The 24,005-nt window shown below is 37.8% G+C and overlaps 2 protein-coding genes across 2 annotated transcripts in view; both read right to left on the bottom strand.

Annotated features, from left to right (window-relative positions):
* Positions 1-201: 201 nt before the first annotated feature.
* Positions 202-14,202, bottom strand: LOC127662920 (coiled-coil domain-containing protein 6-like). Its single transcript, XM_052154320.1, has 9 exons — positions 13,770-14,202; positions 12,588-12,737; positions 9,333-9,461; positions 7,872-7,975; positions 7,579-7,739; positions 5,241-5,397; positions 3,671-3,771; positions 2,732-2,853; positions 202-854 (listed from the first exon to the last, which is right to left on the bottom strand). Exons 1-9 carry the CDS (start codon positions 14,052-14,054, stop codon positions 675-677), a joined length of 1,389 nt encoding a protein of 462 aa, XP_052010280.1. The 5' UTR covers positions 14,055-14,202; the 3' UTR covers positions 202-674.
* Positions 14,203-14,758: 556 nt separating this feature from the next.
* The window catches only part of LOC127662142 (ankyrin-3-like), a 110,237-nt gene continuing 100,990 nt past the window's right edge, over positions 14,759-24,005 (bottom strand). The window contains exons 45-50 of the mRNA XM_052153181.1: positions 23,674-23,830; positions 23,285-23,365; positions 22,438-22,521; positions 20,286-20,459; positions 17,045-17,134; positions 14,759-16,875 (exon numbers count right to left, since the gene is read on the bottom strand). Coding sequence (XP_052009141.1) covers positions 17,069-17,134; positions 20,286-20,459; positions 22,438-22,521; positions 23,285-23,365; positions 23,674-23,830 — 562 coding nt within the window. The 3' untranslated portion in view covers positions 14,759-16,875; positions 17,045-17,068. The remainder of the gene's footprint in view (positions 16,876-17,044; positions 17,135-20,285; positions 20,460-22,437; positions 22,522-23,284; positions 23,366-23,673; positions 23,831-24,005) is intronic.

Here is a 24,005-nt window from a genome sequence, read left to right on the forward strand (position 1 = left end):
TACATTTCAGTCTGTCTTTACCATCTACACACTGCCAAAAAAGAGCCACGCACACGTCTGTTTTACAAACAAAAACGGCATAAAACGAACATAAAATAAAACAAAGGGGGAAAAAATGTTACACTGCTGCCCCATGGCTTCTGTTTGAGATTTAGGACTTCCTTTTTAACCTATGAGGAGATACACTAACAAAAGGAAAGATTTATCCAATTGAGTTCTTCACTAACGACAGCATTTAATTATTACAAGGAAAATATAGCAGTCAATTGTTTAAAACAGCTGAGATTTAACGGGGGCAGTGGCCAGACCAAGAACGTTACGCAAACAAAATTTAGACACGTGCAGCTGACATACTTGACAACCCTTTCAAATGATCTTTAAAACCTTTCCCAAACCAGCTTAATAATTTTTCAGAAAAACAGTAAGAATAACAAAATTAAAGGCATGGGGCTGATAATGGGTCATTCAGTCTGTTGAGCATCTACACATTCTCCTTTTTCACAATCAGAGTCCTTTCGTTCAACTGTCCCAGTACTCTAATTCTCAACTTCCATTTCCGCTCCAATCTCCAACCTTTGCCCAGTGGAGGAACACTTGTAGTAGTAGTAGTAATAGTAGTAGTAGTGTCGCCTAGCTTGGAGCAGCCTAGCTTAAGGTAGTGCATGGTGTATGCATTAAGGCTGAGAGGGGGGATGCTGTGATGTCACAGAGTGGGAGGAGCAGGACTGAACCATCGGCTGTGTGGGCGGCGGTGGAGGAGGAGGGTGTTGTGCCCCAGAGTGTGTGTTGGGGGAGGGAGGTGGTGTTGGACGCTTGAACTTATCCGGGCTGGTACTTCTCCTTGGAGATGGCCTCTGTATGGGGAGAAAACCGAGAAAGAGATTTAATTTGTCAAGCATTCAAACACAATGCAAAATTTCAGATTCCAACAATACTGTGGTCATGAGTTTCTTTGCCTTTTAAAAATGGTGTTATACCATGCGTGCATGTTTGCTAGAATACTTTTGAACAGCAGCTCAGCAACATCACATTAAAGACGCATGTATTCTGGATCTTTTTACTAATGCTACTTAGTTTACTTGACAACCAAGCGAGACTGTTTGCATGTGTGCAAGCCTGTAAGAAACTGTCGATTTTGCTTTAAGTGTTTTGTGTATGTGTGAGAGAGTTCATCTCTGCTGTCACCTCCTGTTTATCAGAGCGAGCAGTCATTCACATCGTCACTGGACATGAAAGAGCCCCAAACGCTGGTAAATATAGGTGCATATTTGTGCAAAGAACATGAGGCTGGATTTACCAACTACTCAAATTACAAAAAACCACATTGTTGGCCTCTGCTCAACTGGACAATATCCAGAAAGTGTTGTGGAACAAGTATGACGCAACGGAGACAAGTTGAAATTATGTTACTTCACTGCTCTACTCTTATAGCTAACTTATTTATCTACTTGCTAACCTTTACCTGATAAAGTGACATATTGTAATCAAATTTTTACTGCAATTCATCTAAATGGTAATGAAATGGCAGTATATTAACAGTCTAGAACCAAAAACTGTAACATCCAGCCAGTAATCTGACAGGGATTTTAATTATGCGAAAGAGTTGGCAGCTACCATGAATGATGGTACGCACGACGCAAGAATGCCCAGATCTCGTATGAACTGGTACAAACCAGGTTCTGACACAAATGGATCATCCTGAAAGTAATATTTTAACCACTTTATCTTACTTCCTAATCAAAAATGACTGCCATTTTAACTATTTTTTGCAATAACTTTGAAGAGGGAAAGACATTTCTGTGTATTTTGACCCAGTGACTCTTTAATAAAGCATGGTTACAAGATTAATACAATTTCATCAACATACCCAGTTTCAAACTTTTGTGGTGCAAAGTGAGATTAAAAGGTGAAAACTCTGATAAGCAGGTTAGTAGTTATGTGCAACATCAATATAAACATCAACTTGAGTTTAAATTAAAAACTACACCGCAACAGAGCACAGCCCTGGGGTTGTCACCATTGCCACAAAGTTCTTTCAAGTGGAAAAACACTTTATAGTTTGTAATCCCATCATTGACATCAGAGCAAGCAAAAAAATATCTAAACACAACAATTATTGTGTCTTTTTTACATTTCCACTAATCAAATATCAGGATCATATTTACTGTAGCTGTATGTACCTTGTGAACAACGGCTGCTCACTTTGAGGTCTCAGAACATTACGGATGTTTTTGTAGAACAGAAGTACAGTGAGATTGTTCTCTTATCAATGCTTATTTGCAACAAGTAATTTAATATCTTTGCTACAAAATATAAGTGACATGGCATCTTTGTGAACCCTGTTTTGTGACTAAAAATGGGATTGACCTGATATGCTAAACACAAGCCTATGGGCCAAATTAGTGTGCTAGATTGCCAGCGACTATTGAAGGAATGTCTGCTACAGCTCCATCAAACAGGTCACAACACTGCAACGGACACAGTAAGGAGATATAGACAACATAGCTTTTGTCCTTTCTCTTAGAGGGATAGATCTCCCTGAGGGAACTGGTCTATATAAACTTAGAGGTGACTGGCAGGTAGAAAAGAAAAGTGGGTTTTTTAGGTCTTTGTCACCAGGTAACTCACAGGCGAATCATAAAATCTGCCGTTTGTGATTTAGCTGATTGTTTTGTGCAGCGTTACAGCATGCCAATCAAGTTCTGAAACAATGTATTGCGTGTGGACGCACCTGTACAGCGTGTGAGGATCCTGGGTGGATGTGTAGCCCAGGAGAAGTGTAGTGGGGGAGTGGAGCTCGGCTAAGCGTTGCTGGAGGAGTGAAACCAATAGTGTGACTTGTGTATGACAAACCTGGGATGGAAGGGGATCAAATGGTTAACTAATATTTGTTAACATTTTAATGGATTCATAAATCACTCATTTGGATGCAAGAAAAAAATAACTGGATCCCTCAATATGGTTTTGGGTTGCTTCAGATACAGATATACCAGTCTTCAGTAAAAAAAAAAAAAAAAATACATTTGACTCCTGGGCCAACCGAAAAGCCCTGTTGCACTATATGCAGTGTTAATGTTTTAAAGTCTATTATGTATTTTGATTGAAGAAGAAAAAAAAAAAAGGATGTTACTTGTTTCAGTAGGCAGCATGACAGCAGTTGGGGTCCAAAAACAGCAGTTAAGTCATTTGAACAACACATACTTTCTAATGTTTAGGAGTTTGTATTTTTCATTACTCCATGATTACATAAATGAATAACTTAGTCTATCTATTTGAACTTAAAGCAGAATGAATGCAAAACTATGACCTTTATCCCTTCACATCATAGTATGTCAAAAAAACCTTCATCTTATCCTAATCAATTATCACCCAATGTACTAACCCAAAGGTATGTGTGAGAATGTACAGTATGCGATCTAATGAAAAATGTTAGCATGATGTGAGCTGATTTAAGGCATGTCATCACACTAACCATGATACAATATCCATGGTAATGCACCATAGCATGTGCAGCCATAAAAGTCTTTAAACTGCATGTTAAAAAGCTGATGCTATAATCAAGTTCATTAAAGCATGTGAAATTCTTCATTCATAGTCAAAAGACTCCCCTTCATTAGCTATTGCTCTCAGAGTTTGCAATTCCTTCAAATCTAACTGTGTGGAGACATACCCGGAGAGATGGGGCGGCTGGAAGAGGGAGAGGGGGTGTAGGGAATCGGGCTGGACACTGTACGAGCTCTAAGTCCCTGAGCAGACATCTCATTAAAATATCTGGAATGAGAGGCATGAGATATGGTCATGATGCAATTGCTTGACAGGTTTATCATATTAACCTTTTCATGAGTAGGCTCTACATTCCCCTGCAGTGCCCCCCAGAGCGAGTTATTTCTGTGCATGACACTGCACAGCCGGCACTAGAGGGGGCCGAGTTTAAACGAGTAGTTTATTGTATTTTTGTCATTTTAAACCAATAAGATTACTGGATACACTATAGTAAACATATGAGATATATATACATATATATAATATATAATATAAATAAATAAATGGATAAATAAATGGACAAATAACATCAGCAATACAGTTTGCCTGTCCACTGTATGAAATCAGACATTGTGTGTCAATGTGTATTTGAGACAAGTGCATGGTCACCTAATGTAAACAGACGTGGTTGTGTGCTGTGCATCGGATGATTGCGCTCAGATGTGTTGATTGAGTATGTGAGTTATAAATTGTTATCGTGTTGCTTTGTGATAGTTTAGCCGTCTGTTTCAGAAAACAAATGTATTATAAACTTTAAAAAAAAGATTGTTTAAGTTGTTTTTTTGTGTAAATGACAACCACTATCCACCTAATAGGCAGACGGCTGCATGCACAGGATGATCACACTCATAGATGTGTTGACTGGGAGTAAGTTATGAACTTTTATCTTAGTACTTTGTGAAAATTTGACAATCTGTTACATACAATAAATGTATTATATGCTTGGAAAAAGACTGCTTGTGTAGCTTTTTGTGTGACAAATGACAACTGCATAACCACTAATGGAAACAAACATGGCTGCACGCATCGGATGATCGTGTTTGATGTGCTAGCTGTGCGTATATACGCTGTAAATGGTTTATCATGGTTCTTTGGTGACCATTTGAATTATGTATATAAAATAAACTTATGATGTTCTTGAAAAGACAGTATGATTCAATAGTTGTACGAATACAATTTTCACGTGCTAGGCCAGCGCATCTCTGTGTCCGTATGAAAGCCGGGTTCAAGGAATACAGCAACATTTACTCACCCTAATTTCAAACCTCATTGTGGTCAAACATCATTATGCAAGAACCAATAAGGTCTGTTGTTATTGACTTCTCGCTGTACACGGGAGTTGATCAATCATTTGATATAATGGTGATTTACAAATTAAATTTCTGAGATCATATGACTTCAGAAGACTTGGAATATAATGTGAGCTTTATTGCATATTTTACTGTGGCTATGGATTTTTTTGTCACTTTTTGGAGCTTCACATGACAAGTCACTATTAACTTTTTATTTAACTTTATTTTCTGTCGTGTTCCTCAGAAGAAAGATTTATGTTTCTGGAGCAACATAAGGGTGAGTAAATAATGACAGAATTTTAGGGTGAACTCTTCATTTAAGATCTACAGCAGCATCAGATATAGACAAGGGTAAGGTTAAGGTCAACTTTATTGTGAATGAGTTTGTTAGTGTGATCCAAGTACCTCTCGTCATCCATCTCAAGGCTGCTCTCACTCTCTGACAGCTGTCTACACAGCGCCTCCCTTCTCTCCATCTCTCTCTGGAGTTTTCTCTGAAGACGAATGTTCTCTTCCCTCATCTGCCTTTCCTCTTCTATGTACTGAGCCCGTTTTTCTGTGTCTGATCGGGAGGGAATGATGATGCAACAGAACAGGAAGACAAAGAAATATTACATTTTCATATATATACAAACAAACACACACAATTTCTATTCAGCTGCTTTGCTGCTGACTTGAAGTACTGTTGTGTTAATCACTTCTTAACCCTCTACTGCACGCATTATGATACATAGAAAAAAATATTTTAATCTTTTTCTTTTCTTAGAATAGCTTAACTTGAAATGCTGTAAAAAATAGATAAAAAAAAAATTAAGTACTTCATGTATGGCAACAACATACAATAGTGGAAATAACTTAGTTAATATTTTTCCTCAGAAATTTTATTTGTGTTGACTCAATTGTTGCATTATAAGCTTTAACACTATACTTACATACATAACATCATAATCATACATTACAACAACTTGGGATTTTATTAATTTAATTCTTTTTTGCTGAACAATCCTTTATTTTCTTTGAATTTCATAAAACATTTTTTTTATATTATTTAAATTCAAATTTATACTCTTAAAAACATGTATCATAAAACATTGAATATCTGGGAACCATAAATCCAAAAACAATACGGTTCATGAAAATTCAACATTATGCATTAGTAAGACTATGAACAGGATCCCCCATAATCCTTTATTGATTATGAAACTTCAAAAAGCAGTTTTTTTTTTTCCAGAGGCGAGGCACAGGTACAGGTACACCTTATTTGGTGCACTTCACCCTAACAGTACCCTTACAGCCAAAATACTTACACCTGCCCTTTTGAGACACAATGAATTGTGTGTGTGTGTGTGTGTGTGTCATGCTCGTGCTAAATTATGTGACATCTGTGCTACCTGCATTCATATCTAATCAGAATGAAAAGTGCTGTTTAAATTCAATGTATCCATTATACAAATGCCAAACGGTCCTTAACATATGACTAACCAACATTATATCACTAGAATTAATGCTGTTGTTGTTTGAACAGCTTAACAGATTCCCGCTAGCAAGCTAAACCATTGCAGTAATGTCATTCCACTTCTGCACAGACATTTGACCGATTTACCAAAAACTAATTTCATAAAAACTTTTTTGAGTGATGAATGTGTCATCATAGCTTACCTGACGTGATGTTTAAAATTTTTTTGCTGAGGTGAAATCAGCTGGTCTTTCAGCAACAATTTAAAGACCGCAAGTCGTCAGAAATCGCGCCACAGAAAAGTACTGCATGTCATGTGACTTAACCAAAGCACATTGTTGGCTAAACTAGTCTTCTCTTTCCCCCCAAAAAATCTAGCATGTTTTATTAAAGAAACAGTGACAAGGAAATGAACACAAAGACAATGTTGCCATATGGCTACACTGTGCGGTAGAGGGTTAAAGCTTTAATGGGTGTGACGCTGTGCTGGAAGAAGAAAGCAGTTGTTAGCTTACAGTAATATCAATGGAGATATCTCCCTCTAGTGGCCATAATAGACATACACAAAATTATTTAAGTATTAAAGAATTAAACAATGCTCTTTTGAACTCACAATGCACTGTAGCACAAACAATGGAAGCATCCAAGTGCATACTTCTACGAAGCACTAAAAGAATGTAATTCACGTGGTGAAGGGAGCACATGCTTTTAAGTACTACGAGAGTATGTCAATATTAGGGCAATTCTTCTATGCCACACAATAGCATCTTGATATCACAGGCCTACTTGTCATGTACAGTTTGGATTTGCAGGCAAGCGTTAGCTAAATCATCAAGCCAAGTTCATTATTAACTTTTTAGCTTCAGTCTTGCATTTCTTGCCATATTTTATAAAACTGAAAGAGTTCCAAAAGGACGATCATGGCTCTTCTGTAGACATTGTGGGCAATATTAACAAAACAACACACGCAGTTTGATAAATATTTTTGAAAAAATAAAAAATAAAATAAAATAAGCAATTATATAACATCTGGGCACCTTTGGCATACTACTTTCAATGTACTATGATGTGGGACAAAAAAACTCATCTTACAATTAAATATACAATGATACAGTAAACAAATTGGTATGTAGCCTTAACAGTAGCTCAGTGTATCTTGACTTGTGTGTGTGTGTGTGTGTGTGTGTGTGTGTGTGTGTGTGTGTGTGTGCGCCCCTCTGGCTGCAGTACAATTCCAGGGAGGTGACGTTTGTGTAGGAGTACATGCATGATGAGAGAAAGACTCACGCTGTAGATCAGTTGTGCGGAGGCTGCGTTTCAGCCTCTCCACTTCACTCTTCAGGAAGCGAATGTGCCGCATCATGTTCTCAGGAGAGTCAATCTCCATGGAAACTTCCCGAGGAGAGGACGGGGCCGACACTGGCTGGTCAAGCTTCTCTTGCAGAATCCTGCCAATCAGAATGAAGAGATCATGCGATGATAGGTTTCAGACTACATGTATGGGGCTAATGCATGGAACTGGTGCAAGTTGTACATCAACTGCATAAAGTAAAAAATCACATTACAGGGCACAGCGTTACCTTTTCTCAGCCTCGAGTTTGTCCATGCGTTTCCAGAGACGGTTTACTAGTGCCTCCTGCTCTTGTTCCAGAGTGTTTTCCAGATCAATTTTCTCACGCCGGAGCTACAACAATACCATAGTTGTGTCAAAACTCTACATTATCATGAGTAGGGATGTCTCCATACCATTTTTTTGGGAACGCGTTCTGTTACTTCATTTTTGTTACTCGCCGATAGAGAGATCAGAAAATGGTTTGAGTTCCAGGGCTGAGAAAGAATGTTACAAGTAATGTATGATTGTACGGAGGCGTGCATCTCATGGAACACGCACATCTAAAAGGTTCTCACTCTTTGTTTCCATCTTCCGATTTATTTATTTTTGCAAGATCAGTATAGAGAGTTGGAGAGAATGGGACCTGAAAATGAGGCTGCCTACAAACCAAAATGTTTCCTAAACTGACACCAAATTCTTAAGGTGTGTGCAACCACTGGGTTTGGAGAACTAATGTAATTGTTTCATATCAGAGGAAGTGTTGCACAAACTAGTGATCTATGAGAAAATCTGCTGCAGGACTCTTTATATTACTGGAGTAGTTTTTGGATCTATGACAGAGCTTTTATCTGACAGATAGCAGATTTCCACACTGGACTGATTATTTAATTACATTTAAGTACAGTACATACTCTTTGTGCATCGTGTTACAACGTGAATTTGCATTCTGTTTAGTCATCTGCAACAAACAGAGCGTGCGATGCTCATGCCAGTGTTTTCCCTGGAAGCCAACAAGTAGCTTTAAATGTAAGAGCAGCCGGCATCAGCACAAGTGCTCATATTTGAATTACATGCAAAATATAGATTTTTCTTATTAAATCTCAGCTTTTGCAGTTAAATAATTTAACTAGGACATAACATGATTTACATTTGTGGGCTAAATGTTTACATAATGACAACTGCACGTCAGATGGTATCAATTTTTGGTATCGGAGCATTTTTACAAGTACAAGTACCAGTTCATGAGCGCATTATCGGGACATCCCTAGTCATGAGGGAAAGTTTGGAGAAGGGACAAAATGGTAATTTAGAACTTAATGAAGAACAGGTTATGTATTCGTTCAAGTATAACCTGTTCTAATCTGTGTTGTTTGGAAAACATGTGTTCCAGAGTTGGATATTGGCAGATGCCCATGTTACCAGAAAAAAAAAATAATTATTGGAGGTCATTGTTTTAAACCAGTTTCAAGCACCTGTTATTTATTTGAAAATATATCCATACAAGAGTTGAGGAGTTATTTTCAGCTGGTCCTGTTCTACAGCAGGTTATTTGAAGGTGGTGCCTCGTACCTATTCTAGTGAAAGTCTCTTGAAGATGTCTAGAGGGTTCTGTGGTACAGTGAGCTTAATTTGAGATGGTGCCCACATTGTCTAGAACAAGTTGTTTGGATGTAGTTAAGTTATACTGTAGTTTGCATGAAGGAAGTACCTGTTCTAGAGTGAGCTGCTTAGAGATGGTGTCATTCTCCAGTTTTTTTATCTTCTTCATCAGTTTATTGACCTGGAACTCCTGCTCCTGCTCCAAGTGCTGTTCCAACTCAGCCTTTTCATGCTGAAGCTGTGAGAGAACAATTAGGGGAGTTAAAGCCAATGAGAATCAAACAGAAGCGACACACTCCCAATTTTTTATTTAAAGCAGATGCTTTAAATATAAAATGTCTGGTGTGGTTCAGACATTGCGTCTTGGTGGTGTTCCCAAACAACATGTCAACTCTTCACAGTCTTTTAAATAACCGTTTGGGTGTGTATTTATTTATATGGAACATGTCTGCCAATGTGAATCAGGTAAAAGACTGAATGCCTTGAACTAACACCAAGTCCAGGGCTGAGAAATCAGCGCTTGTTTCCAACTGTACACTGTAGCAGCTGAAAGGACAAACTGATGTGTCTGTTGTCTGTGGGTTTGGCTGATTAAACATAAAAGAAAATTGCTAGATTCTCACTGGGGAAAAGCATACTAAAGCCAGATGTATCCAGAATAAGCCATACAGGTTCTAGTTTGAGAGACTTGAGTCATAGCACAGGAAGCTGCTTGATCAAAGCAAATTCATGACAGAAACACGCGTTTCATTTGCGGTAAAGGTGTGAAAGTCTTTTAAATGTATTGGCAAGAAAACTAAATTTATCTAACAGAAATCACTTTTCAGTTTTTGCTTGAACAAGAAGAATGTAACAAATGTAGGCTTGTTTCCTGCATACATCCACAGTTGGTGTGAGATATCATTACTAAACATACTAACTCATGAAATCTCCTGTTATTCATAAACACAATACACCACATCTACTCAAAACATGCACCATAAACACTGTCATATGTACTAAGGCGGTGGTGGTTCTCAAAGTGTGGGGCGCACCCCTTAGGGGTGGCATGGTGGAATTGCAAGGGGGCACGGGAGACTGACCAGTCCTCAAATCTCGTTCACTTTCACACATTCAACAAAAATAGTGAAAATACACATAAGAACCGATGTGCGCAATTTCTTATCCTCTGCCTTTTCTCCTGACTTGTTTAAACTTTCGCCTGGCACCGCAGTGCTTCCTGCGGGTGAAGCTCTTGACAGCCCATAGAGTTGATGTCAGGTGCGCTCATGTAAACAAGTTAATTCTTGCAGGCGCGCCAGTTTCAAATGAGAGATGAGGTGAATTAACACTTACATTTCGGTCTGTTCCTCACACAACACTATTATAATGCTTCAGAATAATTGAAATCTAAGGTACAAGTGTTATGAATGACTTTAATGGTGGTTGTATGTGTGCTTTCGTAGCTTGGACAGTCAAAAACACGATCCTCTCGTCCCTCAATCTTGTGTTTCACAGATGTAAAAAGCAATACTGATTTTGAACAATGAGGGTGAGTAAATGATGGTGGAAAGGTCCATTTTTATTTAAGTTCATCAGTATCATTAATATGATGCAAATTATTGTCCAGATGTCTTGACTGCTACCAAAACAGTGCATAGACGACGCTGTCGCTTGAAACTTGTTACTTTTTCAGTGCTGGCTAGGATGTGACAATCACAGTAATGTATTATTACTGGATGGGGATTAAAATAAAACTTTTATAGAGACTGCTGAATATTATTTCCATTCATATGTATGAATCCTTCCAATTTTCTATTCTAGAAAAAAATCTCCAATGAGATATAAAACTTTCTGGTAGTTAAATGTGGATGAATGGAGGATTCGTTTTTCTGAGTGGCTAAGCGCCCCATGGAGTGAAGTGTAACTTCTCATTCAATTTTCATTGTATTTTTAAATAAATCCTTTTTTGTCAAATGAAGATGAAGAAAATGTAGTTTAATCTTTTAAAAGCATTTTCTTCAGTAAAAACATCCATCTAAGCTAAGAGGCAATTCAATGTGACTAATGCTCACATTCCCTAAACAATCTCTCATAAGATTTATCACAAAAGGCTCAGGGCCCAGAAAAACCCTTAGTGACAATAGCCTTAAGGCTGATTTATACTCCTACGTTGAACCTACACATAGCTACGGCATAGCCCAACATACACCTCTTCAAAAATGTAACCACGCATTGCGTTGATGCAGCCCACAACACCAGTGACTGGTCAGTTTTGAACCCAGAGACCATTCCAAAGGATGCTAAAACGTTATCCGAGGTAGCATTTCAAATTTTTACCAAGATAATTTTAAGATCTATGCATCGTATCCAATAATCAGATTTGTTTTTCGGGAGCATCGACTGTTTATATATTCTGTTTAAGATTCATGAAGTTTCAAGCAAAAAAACATTTGTTTACAACTTACAAATGTTTTTTCTCGATATACGTATATTCAGTGTGTTAGGAAAACCACATTTGTTGTATTCTACTTGAGACCCTTCCAATCTGTATGATGCTTTGATTTATGTTTGACAGTTTGGTGTACAGTAAATAATCATATATATATATATATAAGTTAGAAAAATGGAACAATTCTAATCTGTCAGCAAATGAAAAAGCACCTGTTAAGAGACAAGTTGTAAACCTGTTATGTTACATTGTCTATATGCAATGTAAATTCCAGCTTTTAGCTTTAAAGCAACACCAAATTTGGTTTTGGTCAAGTTTTGTTAGTTATTCGTTCATTGGATTACTTCTTTCAGCATGGAGCATCAAAGTATGCAATAATATATATTTATTATTATTATTAAAGGGATACAAAAGAAAGCATAGAGTACATGCCTGACTTATTGTCTCACTGCATGGCAGGCAACATGTATGACAGGCTATATAATATGTTGCGAAATACTACATAGTTCATTGAACTCGTTTTTATGCTACAATAATTTAATAAATATTTTGAATCCACAAATTGCATTTGCCTTAGTTTATTTATGGAATGTAGCCGATAGTTATTTCAAAAATTAAGGCCTTTTCTCACAATATACCAGCACTTGGCTGTGTACTCACATAAAGATACAGACACACCAATGCAGAACTATAAATGCAAACCACTGCATTTGCTACTACACGAAGCCTACACCGTAGGTTTGATGCAGAAGTATAAATCGGCCTTTACAATTATGTGAAAGTTAACTTCATGGGTAATTCAAAAGGCAAATGATCGTGTTTCCAAGCTTTAACTTCTTTCCCCAATGAACGAAGATCAGCTTTCCTCAAGCCCCTCTCGCTGAGACCCCAAACACACCTGATGCTGGGTCCTTGTCTACTATAGTTTCTCACCTGCATGAGTTTCCTGGACAAGTCATTGGTGAGGAACTCCTCTTCTTTCTCATAGTTGACAGCAAGTGTCTCTTTCTCCTTTTGCAGAGCCTGAATCTTCTTAAATAAAGTGTTGGAGATGAATTCCTCTTCCTGTTCAGCCCGCGCTTGCTACAGGAACAAACACAAAATGGTTAACTTAAATGTACCCATAAGCTTCCGCAATTGAAATAAGGCAAATTTGACATTAGATTATCACAGATTACTTTGTGTCACATGACCATGCCTCATATTTCCATAACCAATCAATTACACAAACCTAACTTTTTAATTTATTAACAACTTTTCGTCATATTTCAGTCATTATAAGAAAAACCAAAAGTACTGATCGTCATCATGACATCTTATGATATTAATTACTAGACGATGAAATCTCTTTTGGCATATCAGTGATCCAACATCCTTGTACAACAACATCCAGCATAGAATGCATGTGACTCATAGAAAACAACTAGCACACACTCTCGCCACCAAATTTCAAGCTTAAGTATTTAAGATCACTCCAGTCAATGCACTGAATGTAAGAATCAGTGTCTGCTTCGCTGATTTATTTGTTGACTCTTTGTCTAAATCCAGATGGTCTGAGTGAAGCGCTGATTCACATACCGGATGTTGACGCATTACAGTCAAATATACAGTGCCAACATACCACCTTGGCACAGGCCTTAAACATAAAACACTATAAGACTAAAAAAATAAATAAGACTAAAAAAACATTATGCATTAAAACCAGGAAGGCAATCCACGGGGGGAAATCACTAAACGCCTTGTGTGGTCTGTGCATATGTTGAGTCCTGCTGTCTTTGAAAAAACAACATAAGAAAAAATATACATTAAAACGATTAAACTGTGAGCTTTAACGGTTTGAATCTACAGCAGTTAATTCAGTTGGCCTGAGAGAAACATTAGCATTAATGCTATTAAACTCCTTCCATGCGTTTGTTGGCTGTTATCATCTTTCACAGTTAGCTCGCAGGCTAGCAGGAGCTAAAAACGCCATCAAAACGCTTCTTTTTGGACGAAAACAAGCTCGTTTTAGACTCTAATGTGGTCCATAATGCGTTTCAGATGTTTATGGGGGCCCTCGGGTGCTGTCAGGTGCGTTACAGGGATTCACGCAAGGGACACGCGGGGCTGACTCACGATGGTGACGCTGGCTTTGCGCAGGTCGCGGTTCTCCTCCTGCAGCGCTTTGCACTTCAGCTTGAACGTTTCGAGCTCGATCTTCAACACTTTATTCTCCTGTTGCAGTGAAGCGAGACGGTTTGTCAGCTCCTCCAGCCGGGACTGGGAGATCAGGACGCCCTGCGCTTTGGTGGTGGTGTTCGTGGTGTTCATAGTGGTGTTAGATGCGGCGGCGGAGGACTGCGGTGTAGCGGAGCTGCTGCTACTGCCCGCGCCGTCAGTGTCGCTCTCGCTGTCCGCCATGGTGTCGAGGGCTCGTTGCCTAATAGAGCTCGAGACGATGCTCGAGTGGAGTGGAAGTGGCTTTCAGAGCCTGGAAAAACGAGGGTTTAAAGCGAGCAAACGTGGGTAGACCAGAGAGGGTCAAAGAAATGACTGGGTGTGCTGAAAGTACAGGATAATGGAGAGGGTGGCGCCGCCCTGTGGCAGAGTGGACAGTGTTTAGGGTGTATTTGTAGAAGCACCATCACTTGGGACTATTAATTAAAGGGATAGTTCACCCAAAAATTATCTCATCATTTACTCACCATCATGCCATCTCAGATGCATATGACTTGCTTTTTTCTGCAGACCACAAACAATGACTCTTAGAAGTATATCTCAGCACTGTTGGTCCATTAAATGCAAGTGAATGCTGACTAGAACTATGAAGGAATGAAAAAAAGGCGGGATAAAAGTTATTCATCCAGCTTAAAAGAAGCAATAAAAATGTGTGGGTGAGAAACAAATCAATATTTAAGTCCTTTCTTTTCTCTCCTAAAAATCTCCACCTTTGACTAACATCAACCAGTAGGTGGCGATATGCATAACGAATGTGAATCGCCAAAAATAAATAAATAAATAATGTGGAAGAAAGTGAAAGTGGAGAATTACAGTAAAAACCACTTGACTTGATATTTTGTTAACTAAATCTATGAAATAAATTATACATATTGGATTGCACTGTACCATGGCATCTGGAAACATTTTATTAAACGATTATTATGCAGTAAAAAAAGGATAATACACCATTTCAATTTGATGTGAATAAAAAAAAAAAGAAAAAAATGTAATAGGTTTGCAAAATCAATGCGTTTATTTCATTTTTAAATCAGATATTTGTCAGACATTTGAAACATTATGGTGGCATCATAGCTGCTAGTTTCTAAAAGAGAAGACCTCCAATAACCAAAGTGCTATTATAGTTACATTTAAATGGCTTCACTTGTAAGAATTGTACATAAAAAATGTTGCTCAGGTGATAACAATTATATCAAACAAAATCAACTGATTGGACCATGCCAGGCCCCTCCCACAGTTTGATTGACTTGTAACAGGGAAGCAGAACCACACCCCACCATGACCTAGTTTTCTTATAAAGTCTTTCAGATCTTATGTCCATAGCAAAGTTCAGCACACTAAAGTATATTTCACACCAAACATACCACGAGCTAAAAAGACTAACACTATTAAAAGAAAACAAAACAAACAATCTCTAAAGAAATATTCTATATTATCAAAACCGATGCAGAACGCTGCAACACATTGACTCTCTGGTCTAAAATATATCACAGTTTTATAATTGGAACAATTTTCTTGTAATACTAAAAATTGTAATGTTCATCTATTGGGTGTCATTTGTAATATATAAGCCAATCATTTCACAATAAAGGTCTAAAGACGACCCATACAAGTATGTGTGACTCCAGATGAAAATATTAAATATTCACCTAACCTGAAACAAAATGCCAAAATTGTATTTTAAAACCCCAGCAATCAAAATAAAACAAGGGCAAATATATGAAGACATTTTAATAATGATTACAAATAGCCTTAAGACAGAGACAGATCTCTACGCTGTACAGCCAATACACATGATATAGTGAAAGTTGAACAAAGAGGCTGATTATTCTGAACAGCTCTTACTTGCAGCACTCAGGCTAGCAGACGCTGTTCCACACGAAGGATAACAGACACTACATTGAACTCCTAAGGAAGCAATCCATTAAGAGCTTTTCACACTTAATCATTTCTACATTATGGATGCTTTTAGGGTAACATTTTGGAGTATAAAAAGGTGAGAAATGTTAGGGTTGTATGTGTACGCAAGAAAAAGTATTTCCTTATTTGTATTTAAATACAGTGTTTTGCAAACATAGAAAAAAGGATCCTAAAATAAGGTGAACTACATGCATCAAAATATTAGTCCTCTGAAAGACATTTTCACAGAACTTAATAAATTCCCATTTTGGGAATCGCTGTAATTCGCAGAGGATTTCAAGGCAGGAAATGTCACCTGAAAACGGAACTAACTTCGTTCATATACAAACATACCTGCTATAATAATTAACTATACAAAGCATGTGAAGCTGCACTCAAACTGTCTTTAAAATGTTGAAAGCACTTGTAAAGTGTATTTTTGCAGTGCTCTTTCCAAACCTAACTGCTAAATTGTATAATGTAATTTATGTACAGAAAAGTCCACCACATATTTTATTTTTGCTTTATAAACAAAAAAACAAAACACAGGGATCCTTATCCTGATGTCATGGGTCCACGGTAATGTGTAAGGCAAATATTTTTTCCCCTCCTAGAGCTTTCGTGCCATCTTTGGTCACAGAGAAATTTGAGTGTATATTACTGTTGTGTTGAGTTTAAGGGATATTTTAAAACTGCCCTTATATTCATCTGATATTAATGGCACAAAAGTGTCAGATTTCCTGTTGGTCCACATCAGCACAGGTTGTAATGCTCTAGAAGAATGAAGTGTAACCTCATAGGTCCCCAGAAACAGAAAGTAGAATTACATGGGAGCCAAAACAGACAGGAAGAAGAATAGAATTCACCAGGACCCAGCTCAAACAGGAAGTAGAATCGAATTCAACAAAACCCCCTTGGAACAGGAAGTGTGTCCGCAGAGAGTGAGATGCATGCTCATGCGCAAGCTGGTAGGTCAAAGTTTTGTCTTTTTGAAGACCATGCGTTTCAGAGTGGAAGCTGTAGATGGCTTTTTGGGGCCAGATGTCTCTGTTTAGCTCTTGTGGCCCTGCCCCTCAGGACACAGTTCAAAAATATACCTGCAAACCTTGAGAGACACGATTAAAATGTTAAGAAAAACAAATGTATCTGTAATGTTGCTATTATATAGGGAAACACTATGTGATATATTAGGTAAAATGAGGTGTGTAGAATAATTACCATGTACAGTCTACGGTATGACAATAATAAATAGAGGGTTATTTTAAATGTGGTACCTGGCTGTAATTGTGAGGCTAAGTCTATGAACGATGCTTTCTCTCTGATGATCTCTTTTCTTCCTTTTTCCTCACCTTGGAAACTTCTCCCTTTTTACACAAAAAAAAGAGCGAAAGATCTGCATCAAAGAGACAGTTATCATGGACAATTTCTTTACAAATCTGTAAGAAAAGAATGTAAGTTTAGCATCAACTGGTCACCTTGAAAGCAGCCAGACACCAGAATTGTATAACAACCTTATCAGTAATAATTCACAGGAAGTTAATTTAAAACAGCTCAAGCAGGGCAGTTCAGTTCATGGTATGTATTGCTTTAGGGAAAGAATGTGAATAGGGCTGGAAGGAAGACAAAAAAGGACAAAAGGGGAGGAGGAAGACATATCGAGGTGCCCACAGATCTAAGAAAGCAGGAAATCATGAGTTTAATGCAGCTAAAAATAAGTTAAGATGAGAGACTGCTGAAGAATCATATTTGTCAGTTGCCTTGAATAGAAACCATACTTTTCTGATACATTAGCATTAAACCAGTCAAACTGTTTACACAAAGACACAGACACACACACACATCCATAAAATTTACGAGCTCTGGTCTTCAGTCTGAGCAAATGTGATGAGAAATCATGTGATGCAAAAACTGAATTTGTGATATGCATCTTAAATACATATACTATAAATTTCATAATTAAAATAAGAACATTACTGTTTTAGGATGACTTACTTTAAATAAATAATTACAATATTTCTAAACAACTAGATTGTAAGTTGTTTAGAAAAAAGAAATAGAACTAGAGTGTTGCTTGCCCGTGCAAAACTTGCCACTACAATGCTCGGTGTTGCTAAGGTGTTCAGAGTGGTTGTTAGCATGTTACTATGCAGTAGCTAGGCTGTTCTGGGAGGTTGGCTACTGGTCCATGTCAAATTGTGTGGCTCAACTGACCCCAAGTATGAGTAATAGTAATAGTGATGTTTACCTCAGCAAGATCCACTGATTATAGGTTTGATATAATTCAGAAAAATCTTAATATCAGGCATGAAAACTGGTCAGGGGTAAAAAAGGTGAGAAGGCTACACCAGCAAAAAATCCAATCCAATCCAATCAACTTTATTTATATAGCACATTTTAAAAAACAACAAGGTTCCCAAAGTGTTGCACAAAGAATAAATAGAAAATATAATAACACATAAAACACATAAAATATGGGGGCCATTTTAATGTGTGGAGGCAAGTCATTCCACAAAACACACAGCGTAAGAGGGGTCTGTTTTTATTTTTTGCCTGAACCAGACTCTCAAGGACCCGTTTTCTCTGTTTAGCAGCATGTCTCAGCCTTGCCCTCTTCTCCTCTTCAGCTGAGTGTTATTTGAGATCCTGAGCACTACTGGATCCTTTGCAGCCACAGTTGAGTCTCTTTTCAAGCAAACGCTGCTGATGCTGACGTTTGTTAGTGGTTCCTGCTGAACGGATGTTCTTTCAGAGTGTGCCACCTCCCCATATTTGACATCATCTCATCTGAAGAACTCGACTGCAATCTTCTCCCTGGATTGGAGGGTGTACTTGACGGACTCAATGGCTATTGAATGTTACACATTATGGGTATTTATACTTTCTTATGGCGTTTGCCTAGTACCATAATAGCGCACATAACAAATCAGGCGCGTGTATGTAATACGAGCGCACAGAACCGTTTCCGCAGGCGTAAAACTCCGGGCGCACTCATTTCTGCTCCGGACACATACAGAACAGTATCTGAAGTGCATTTCTGCTCTGGGCGCACACAGAACAGAATCTGGAGCGCATTTCTGCTCCGTGTGCATGCAGCTGTGACGAGTGCTTTTTCAGACATATTATGAGGGGAAAAAACATTGTCTTATATTCGGACCAATACGGTACAATACAATTATTACATTAAAATCTCTATCATTCTGGCCATGATCGTTTAAAATGTATAAAGAGCATTATTAATTTATCAGCAATTTATCAGAGGTCAGGCTCATTTCTGTAAAAGCTAGCAGATAGGAGCTTGCTACTGCTTGCATAACTACATGTTATATAGATAACGTCCATCAAGAGAAAGATACCGACATGTTTTATCCTGTTTTTTACGTTAGCCTACAGTACATCCAGGTTGCTGCCACTCATCTCCATAAATGAACAATTAGCTTATCTAATATTATTGGTTAGTAACAGTGGGTTAAATAGTGAAATTGGCAACATCACTGTATCTGACAGGACAGTTAACATTGTAAGCCTAACTTAACTCAGGCTTGCTTTCCGAAGTGCAGTTCCTTAAGCAGTGTGTCAGTAGGGATGGGCGGATCGATCCTAAAAGTATCGATACTTCCGATACTAATGAAAAAAAAATATAGATCCTAAATAATGTATTTATTTTTTAACTAGGGATGTTGTTTGTTTACCACGAACAATAACCATAAGCTTCAAAGTGAAATAAAATGGATTAAGCTATATTAGCAAATGCATGTTTCTTCTTCCACTCATCTTAATTAAATGTGTGTAATTGCTGTTAATAAGTAACTATGTTTTTTTTTTAATATATAATATAATATAGTAGTAGTAACCATGGTTAATGGCATGGTTTAACTAAATACTTTGGTTAAACTATAGTTACAGTAGTGAAATGGTTAACCTTTGTAAGGGTAAACAAAACAGATGTCTAATCATTTTCAGTATAGGCTAAAAAAAAAATGACTTGAATAATGTTTAAAAACATTATTTTAAATTACCAATTTTACCCCAAGTAATCTGAAAAAAATTATTTAACAGAAGTGTCTGTATCGACGATATTGGACTTGAAATTATTGGTATCGAATCGAAAAGAACATAAGTGGTATCACCCACCTCAAGTGTCCAGTTGTCAGACTCGTGGTGTAGCAAACTTTGAAAAAAGCCCCGCCCTACTCTGACTCGGATTGGCTGTCAGGTTTCGGCATTAGGAGTGATGATTGGTTAGGCAGAGCCTAAAGTTATGAAGTTTATTGTAACTATGCAGATAAGGCAGGTAAATGCTGGCCACACAACCCCCCCCCCCGTCGAATATTTTCTCATCAGATCTGCACAAATCACGAAGGTGACCCATTTTGGTTTTAAAACGGTGAATTTTGCCGAAAAGTGAGGAGTTTTCATGCCTGTAATATGATAACAAAACTGTCACTGTAACATAGAACGTTACGTCTTCTGTGTGTGATAAAAAAAAAAAAAACACTCCACACAGACTGTGCAAACCTCAGCATGTGCAGCAGGGTGGATTTGGATGTCAGGGACTAGGGGGTCGTGGCTCTTCTCCGGAGTGGCAGCACTTAAAGGGTAATCAGGATCTCCCTGTGACCCTGTGCCACTCCCCAAGCCCTGGTATTCTGGAGTAGGCGTGTCCACACGGCAAATCACCTTTCGAATGACCTGTAGATGAGTATCGAGGGTCAAAGTTCACACTAATGCTTGACATTGAAAATAGCATGTGAGGAAAGAGAAAGGTTGTGGAAGTAAAGATTACAGAGGATTGAGCTGCAAGAGAGAAATATTATTTATTACAGTGCTTGCAGCGCTGCACTGCATTTATGTTGCTCAAACACACTGGTGAGGGGTTTGTTCTAAACTCCTAACACTAAGTATTAAACGTCTGCAATTAATCCAGTGCAAACCTGTTAATGTGCAGTGTCCATTTAAACCGTTGTTAATTTCAGCCTTATTTAAAAAATTATATATATATATATATATATATATATATATATATATATATATATATATATATATATATATATTTCTAAATGAATTTTATACCTCTGAAGCCATTTCAGTTTAAAAATTTCCCACTGTATGTAACCAACACCAATGATGTCATAGTGTTATTTGCAAACTGAATTGATTTCATAATTATTGCATCTGTTTAACTATCTATAACCACATTTAAACTGCGAAGATGATGTCGCACCATGTGTTGATTCAAATCTATGTGCTTAAACAGCATGACAGTGGCTTGCAAAAATCAGAGTATAAGGAATAATTACATGAAGATGTTATAACAGGTAATGGATGGGCAAGGAGGCGGGAACCGGCAGAACAATCAACATAATGGTTTAATGATTAAAATGAACTTAAAACATAAACCATAAACGAACACAGACACACATGCAGCGTGGCCGTGTGCGTCTCGCTCTCTCTTGAACTGGCACCTTCGGTTCCTCTTTATCTCGATCTCCCGCTGATCCGCCGATTCACCGCCGGCCATGCCCTCCTCCTCATCACAGATGTTTATATGATTTGGGCAAACCTTTTCAATCCCGTTTACATGCTACATGCCAATACTCTGATTATTGCTGAGAACTTTGATGTGTTAATGCTTTTGTAAAATAATATTACAAAAAACATCTTGTTGCAAATATGTATCTTTAAATACAGCTTGGCATAAGGAAAATTAGTCAATCAGTTTGTGATTCTTTTTGAAAGATTTATTAAAAGAACCAGTTAATAGGAGTCATTTTCGACTACACTGGATGCACTGTCTGCTTTGATTCACTAAAAACAATCAGTTCATAACAGTCACTTGTTTGTGAATTGGAAAACGCACGCTGGATGTTGTTGTGCTCCCCCCACAAGGACAAACTCGCTTGAAAGACGTACTTGCCTTGTTTCTTTTTTTTTTGCAGAATACAGTCTTTTTTATCTCACCAACATTCAATTAAGACTTCAAACGGACATTCATAACTTGGGAAAATATGTTTTCTTGGCCGTGGGGCTGTAGATTCTGCAGTTGGGGACCACCACTTCTGGAAAACAGTGCAAGAAACTGCCATTTCTCTTCTGTTTCGCAATATTTTTTAACCTATGCTTGAGTGTAACATCATCCGTCTGCAGCACTGGCGCACTTTCACATTTCTTCAGGCAGGAAGAAATGCGATTAAAGCATTTACATGCCAGTATAAAGCGATTCAGATAGGAGCAGTACTCCTCATATCATACTGTGATTATCATTTCTCTGATTATTAGCATAATAGCAATATCATAATCACAATATTCTGTTTACAAAAGCAACAGTTTAATCACAGTATTGCCTTAATCGCATTGTAATCGCATTATGAGGGTGCATGTAAACGTAGCCAGTCGCAAAAGGCTCTGATGCAGCATTTCTGCAGTACCAAGACTTACCTAAAACTTGAATACTTTTCCTGCACTGTAAAAATCGGTACAGTATTTCCATAAGGAAATGCAAATCTAGTTTATTTTTGTCTCAGTGTCTTTAAATCAGCTCTGAAGATGAAAAGGCTAAGAAATTGCAAGCAAGTTAAGGGAGTAAAAATGTTTCATATCAGACAGATAACAAATAAAAGAGAATTGGAAAGATACCAAAAATGAAACATATAGAGAACAACAGAATTACTTTTCTGGTGATGATGTTTCCATCCTCATCAATAAACTTTTCCTCCGAAACTGACTCGCCAGGAATGTTTCGTGCCTCCTCTCCCTAAAACAAGAGACCCTTTGGTTTAATAAGCTGACACACACACACACATCCAGCACACCTTCAAAAGCAGCACACCACACCTACAAGCATGTTTCCACACACCCAAAGCAGCCATCTGAACCTGGCAAGCAAAGCTTGAACTTTAAATGTGAGACAACATGCCTTCATGCACAGAATCACCACCTTTAGAGATCACACAAAGTGTTTTTTTTTAAAAACACTCTTTCAAATCAAGCATCTTTCACTCACTCTCACACACACATTAAAGACGAAGTGTGTAATTTCTCACTCCGATTGGTTGAGCTAATGTTGCTATGTTGGGCTGGTCGGGTTGCTCAAACTAACAGAGTTTATTGTAATAGCATCACAGAGCCACAGCATTTACACTTTTAGGGGTAATCAACCAACAAATGGATTACTTATAGCTGTCTCTGCATTTTAAGCTAGGAAAGGATAAATCATTTTAACATTGCAATTACACACATCAACTTTAAAGCTACAAAAGCTGAAGACCAGATCACTAAAAAGATGAAAACCTAAACCAAGCACTTGTAAGTGTAACAAGTACAAAGAAACCAACACACAGCAAGAACCAAGTGATCAGACACATGACCAAAGACATGATCATGATGCATGTTTTGACTGGCTGAATCGGATTCAGTCCACAGGTGGGACATATTCAAAATCCACAAAAATTGGACCTGTACCAATATCCCTTGTATAGATCTAAACCTGACAGCCCTGCGGCTTAGCTGGCAGGTACCTTGAGAATGAGTCGTCTACGGAACACTTTGGTGGTGACAGTGCGCTCTTCATCCAGGCCGCTCTCTGTTGATGAATGCTGCTAATGGATGCATATAAAGTACACCTTAACATGTGTGTCTGCCTTTGTTTTTTCAGTTCTCTCATTTCATTTGTGTATTTCGTCAGTGTATTCACTCAGGAGTACATAAACCTTATGAGGGTAAATGGATGTGAATGAGAAAACCAAACTAGGGAACAAAACTCTTCATTCTATTTCACATGAAACAGTATCTCATTTCACAGTAACAGAGATAAAGATTGAATTAAAAATATAGATATCAGATGATGCAAAGAGAGCAGCATAATCTAATCAGCTATTAACTGCTGGTAATCTACTGCTTATCTTACCTGGACTTTGTGCTCAAAAATCAGAGCTCCATCTTGTTTTCCCACCCTTGCCATCACTCCATTGGCTGATTCCTGAGACACTGAGCTGTAGGGTATAGTGCCGGAGTGCTCACCATTTTGTCGAGGTCTTCCCGAAGAGTCACTGGAGTTCTCTTGACTGAAAGAGGGTTTAAATAAAACAAAGGCTAACTGGACAAAAATTATAAGTTAAGAACAGATTAATCTTTCAAAGATTCTAGCTGAGAATGCATCAAAAACTAACAATTGCGACACATTTTGGTAAATCTGTTTTAACTAGTTCATGGAAAATTGTTTATTGTCATAATTTACTA

The sequence above is a fragment of the Xyrauchen texanus genome, chromosome 22 (assembly GCF_025860055.1).
Source record: "Xyrauchen texanus isolate HMW12.3.18 chromosome 22, RBS_HiC_50CHRs, whole genome shotgun sequence".
In the NCBI taxonomy this organism is placed as follows: domain Eukaryota; kingdom Metazoa; phylum Chordata; class Actinopteri; order Cypriniformes; family Catostomidae; genus Xyrauchen; species Xyrauchen texanus.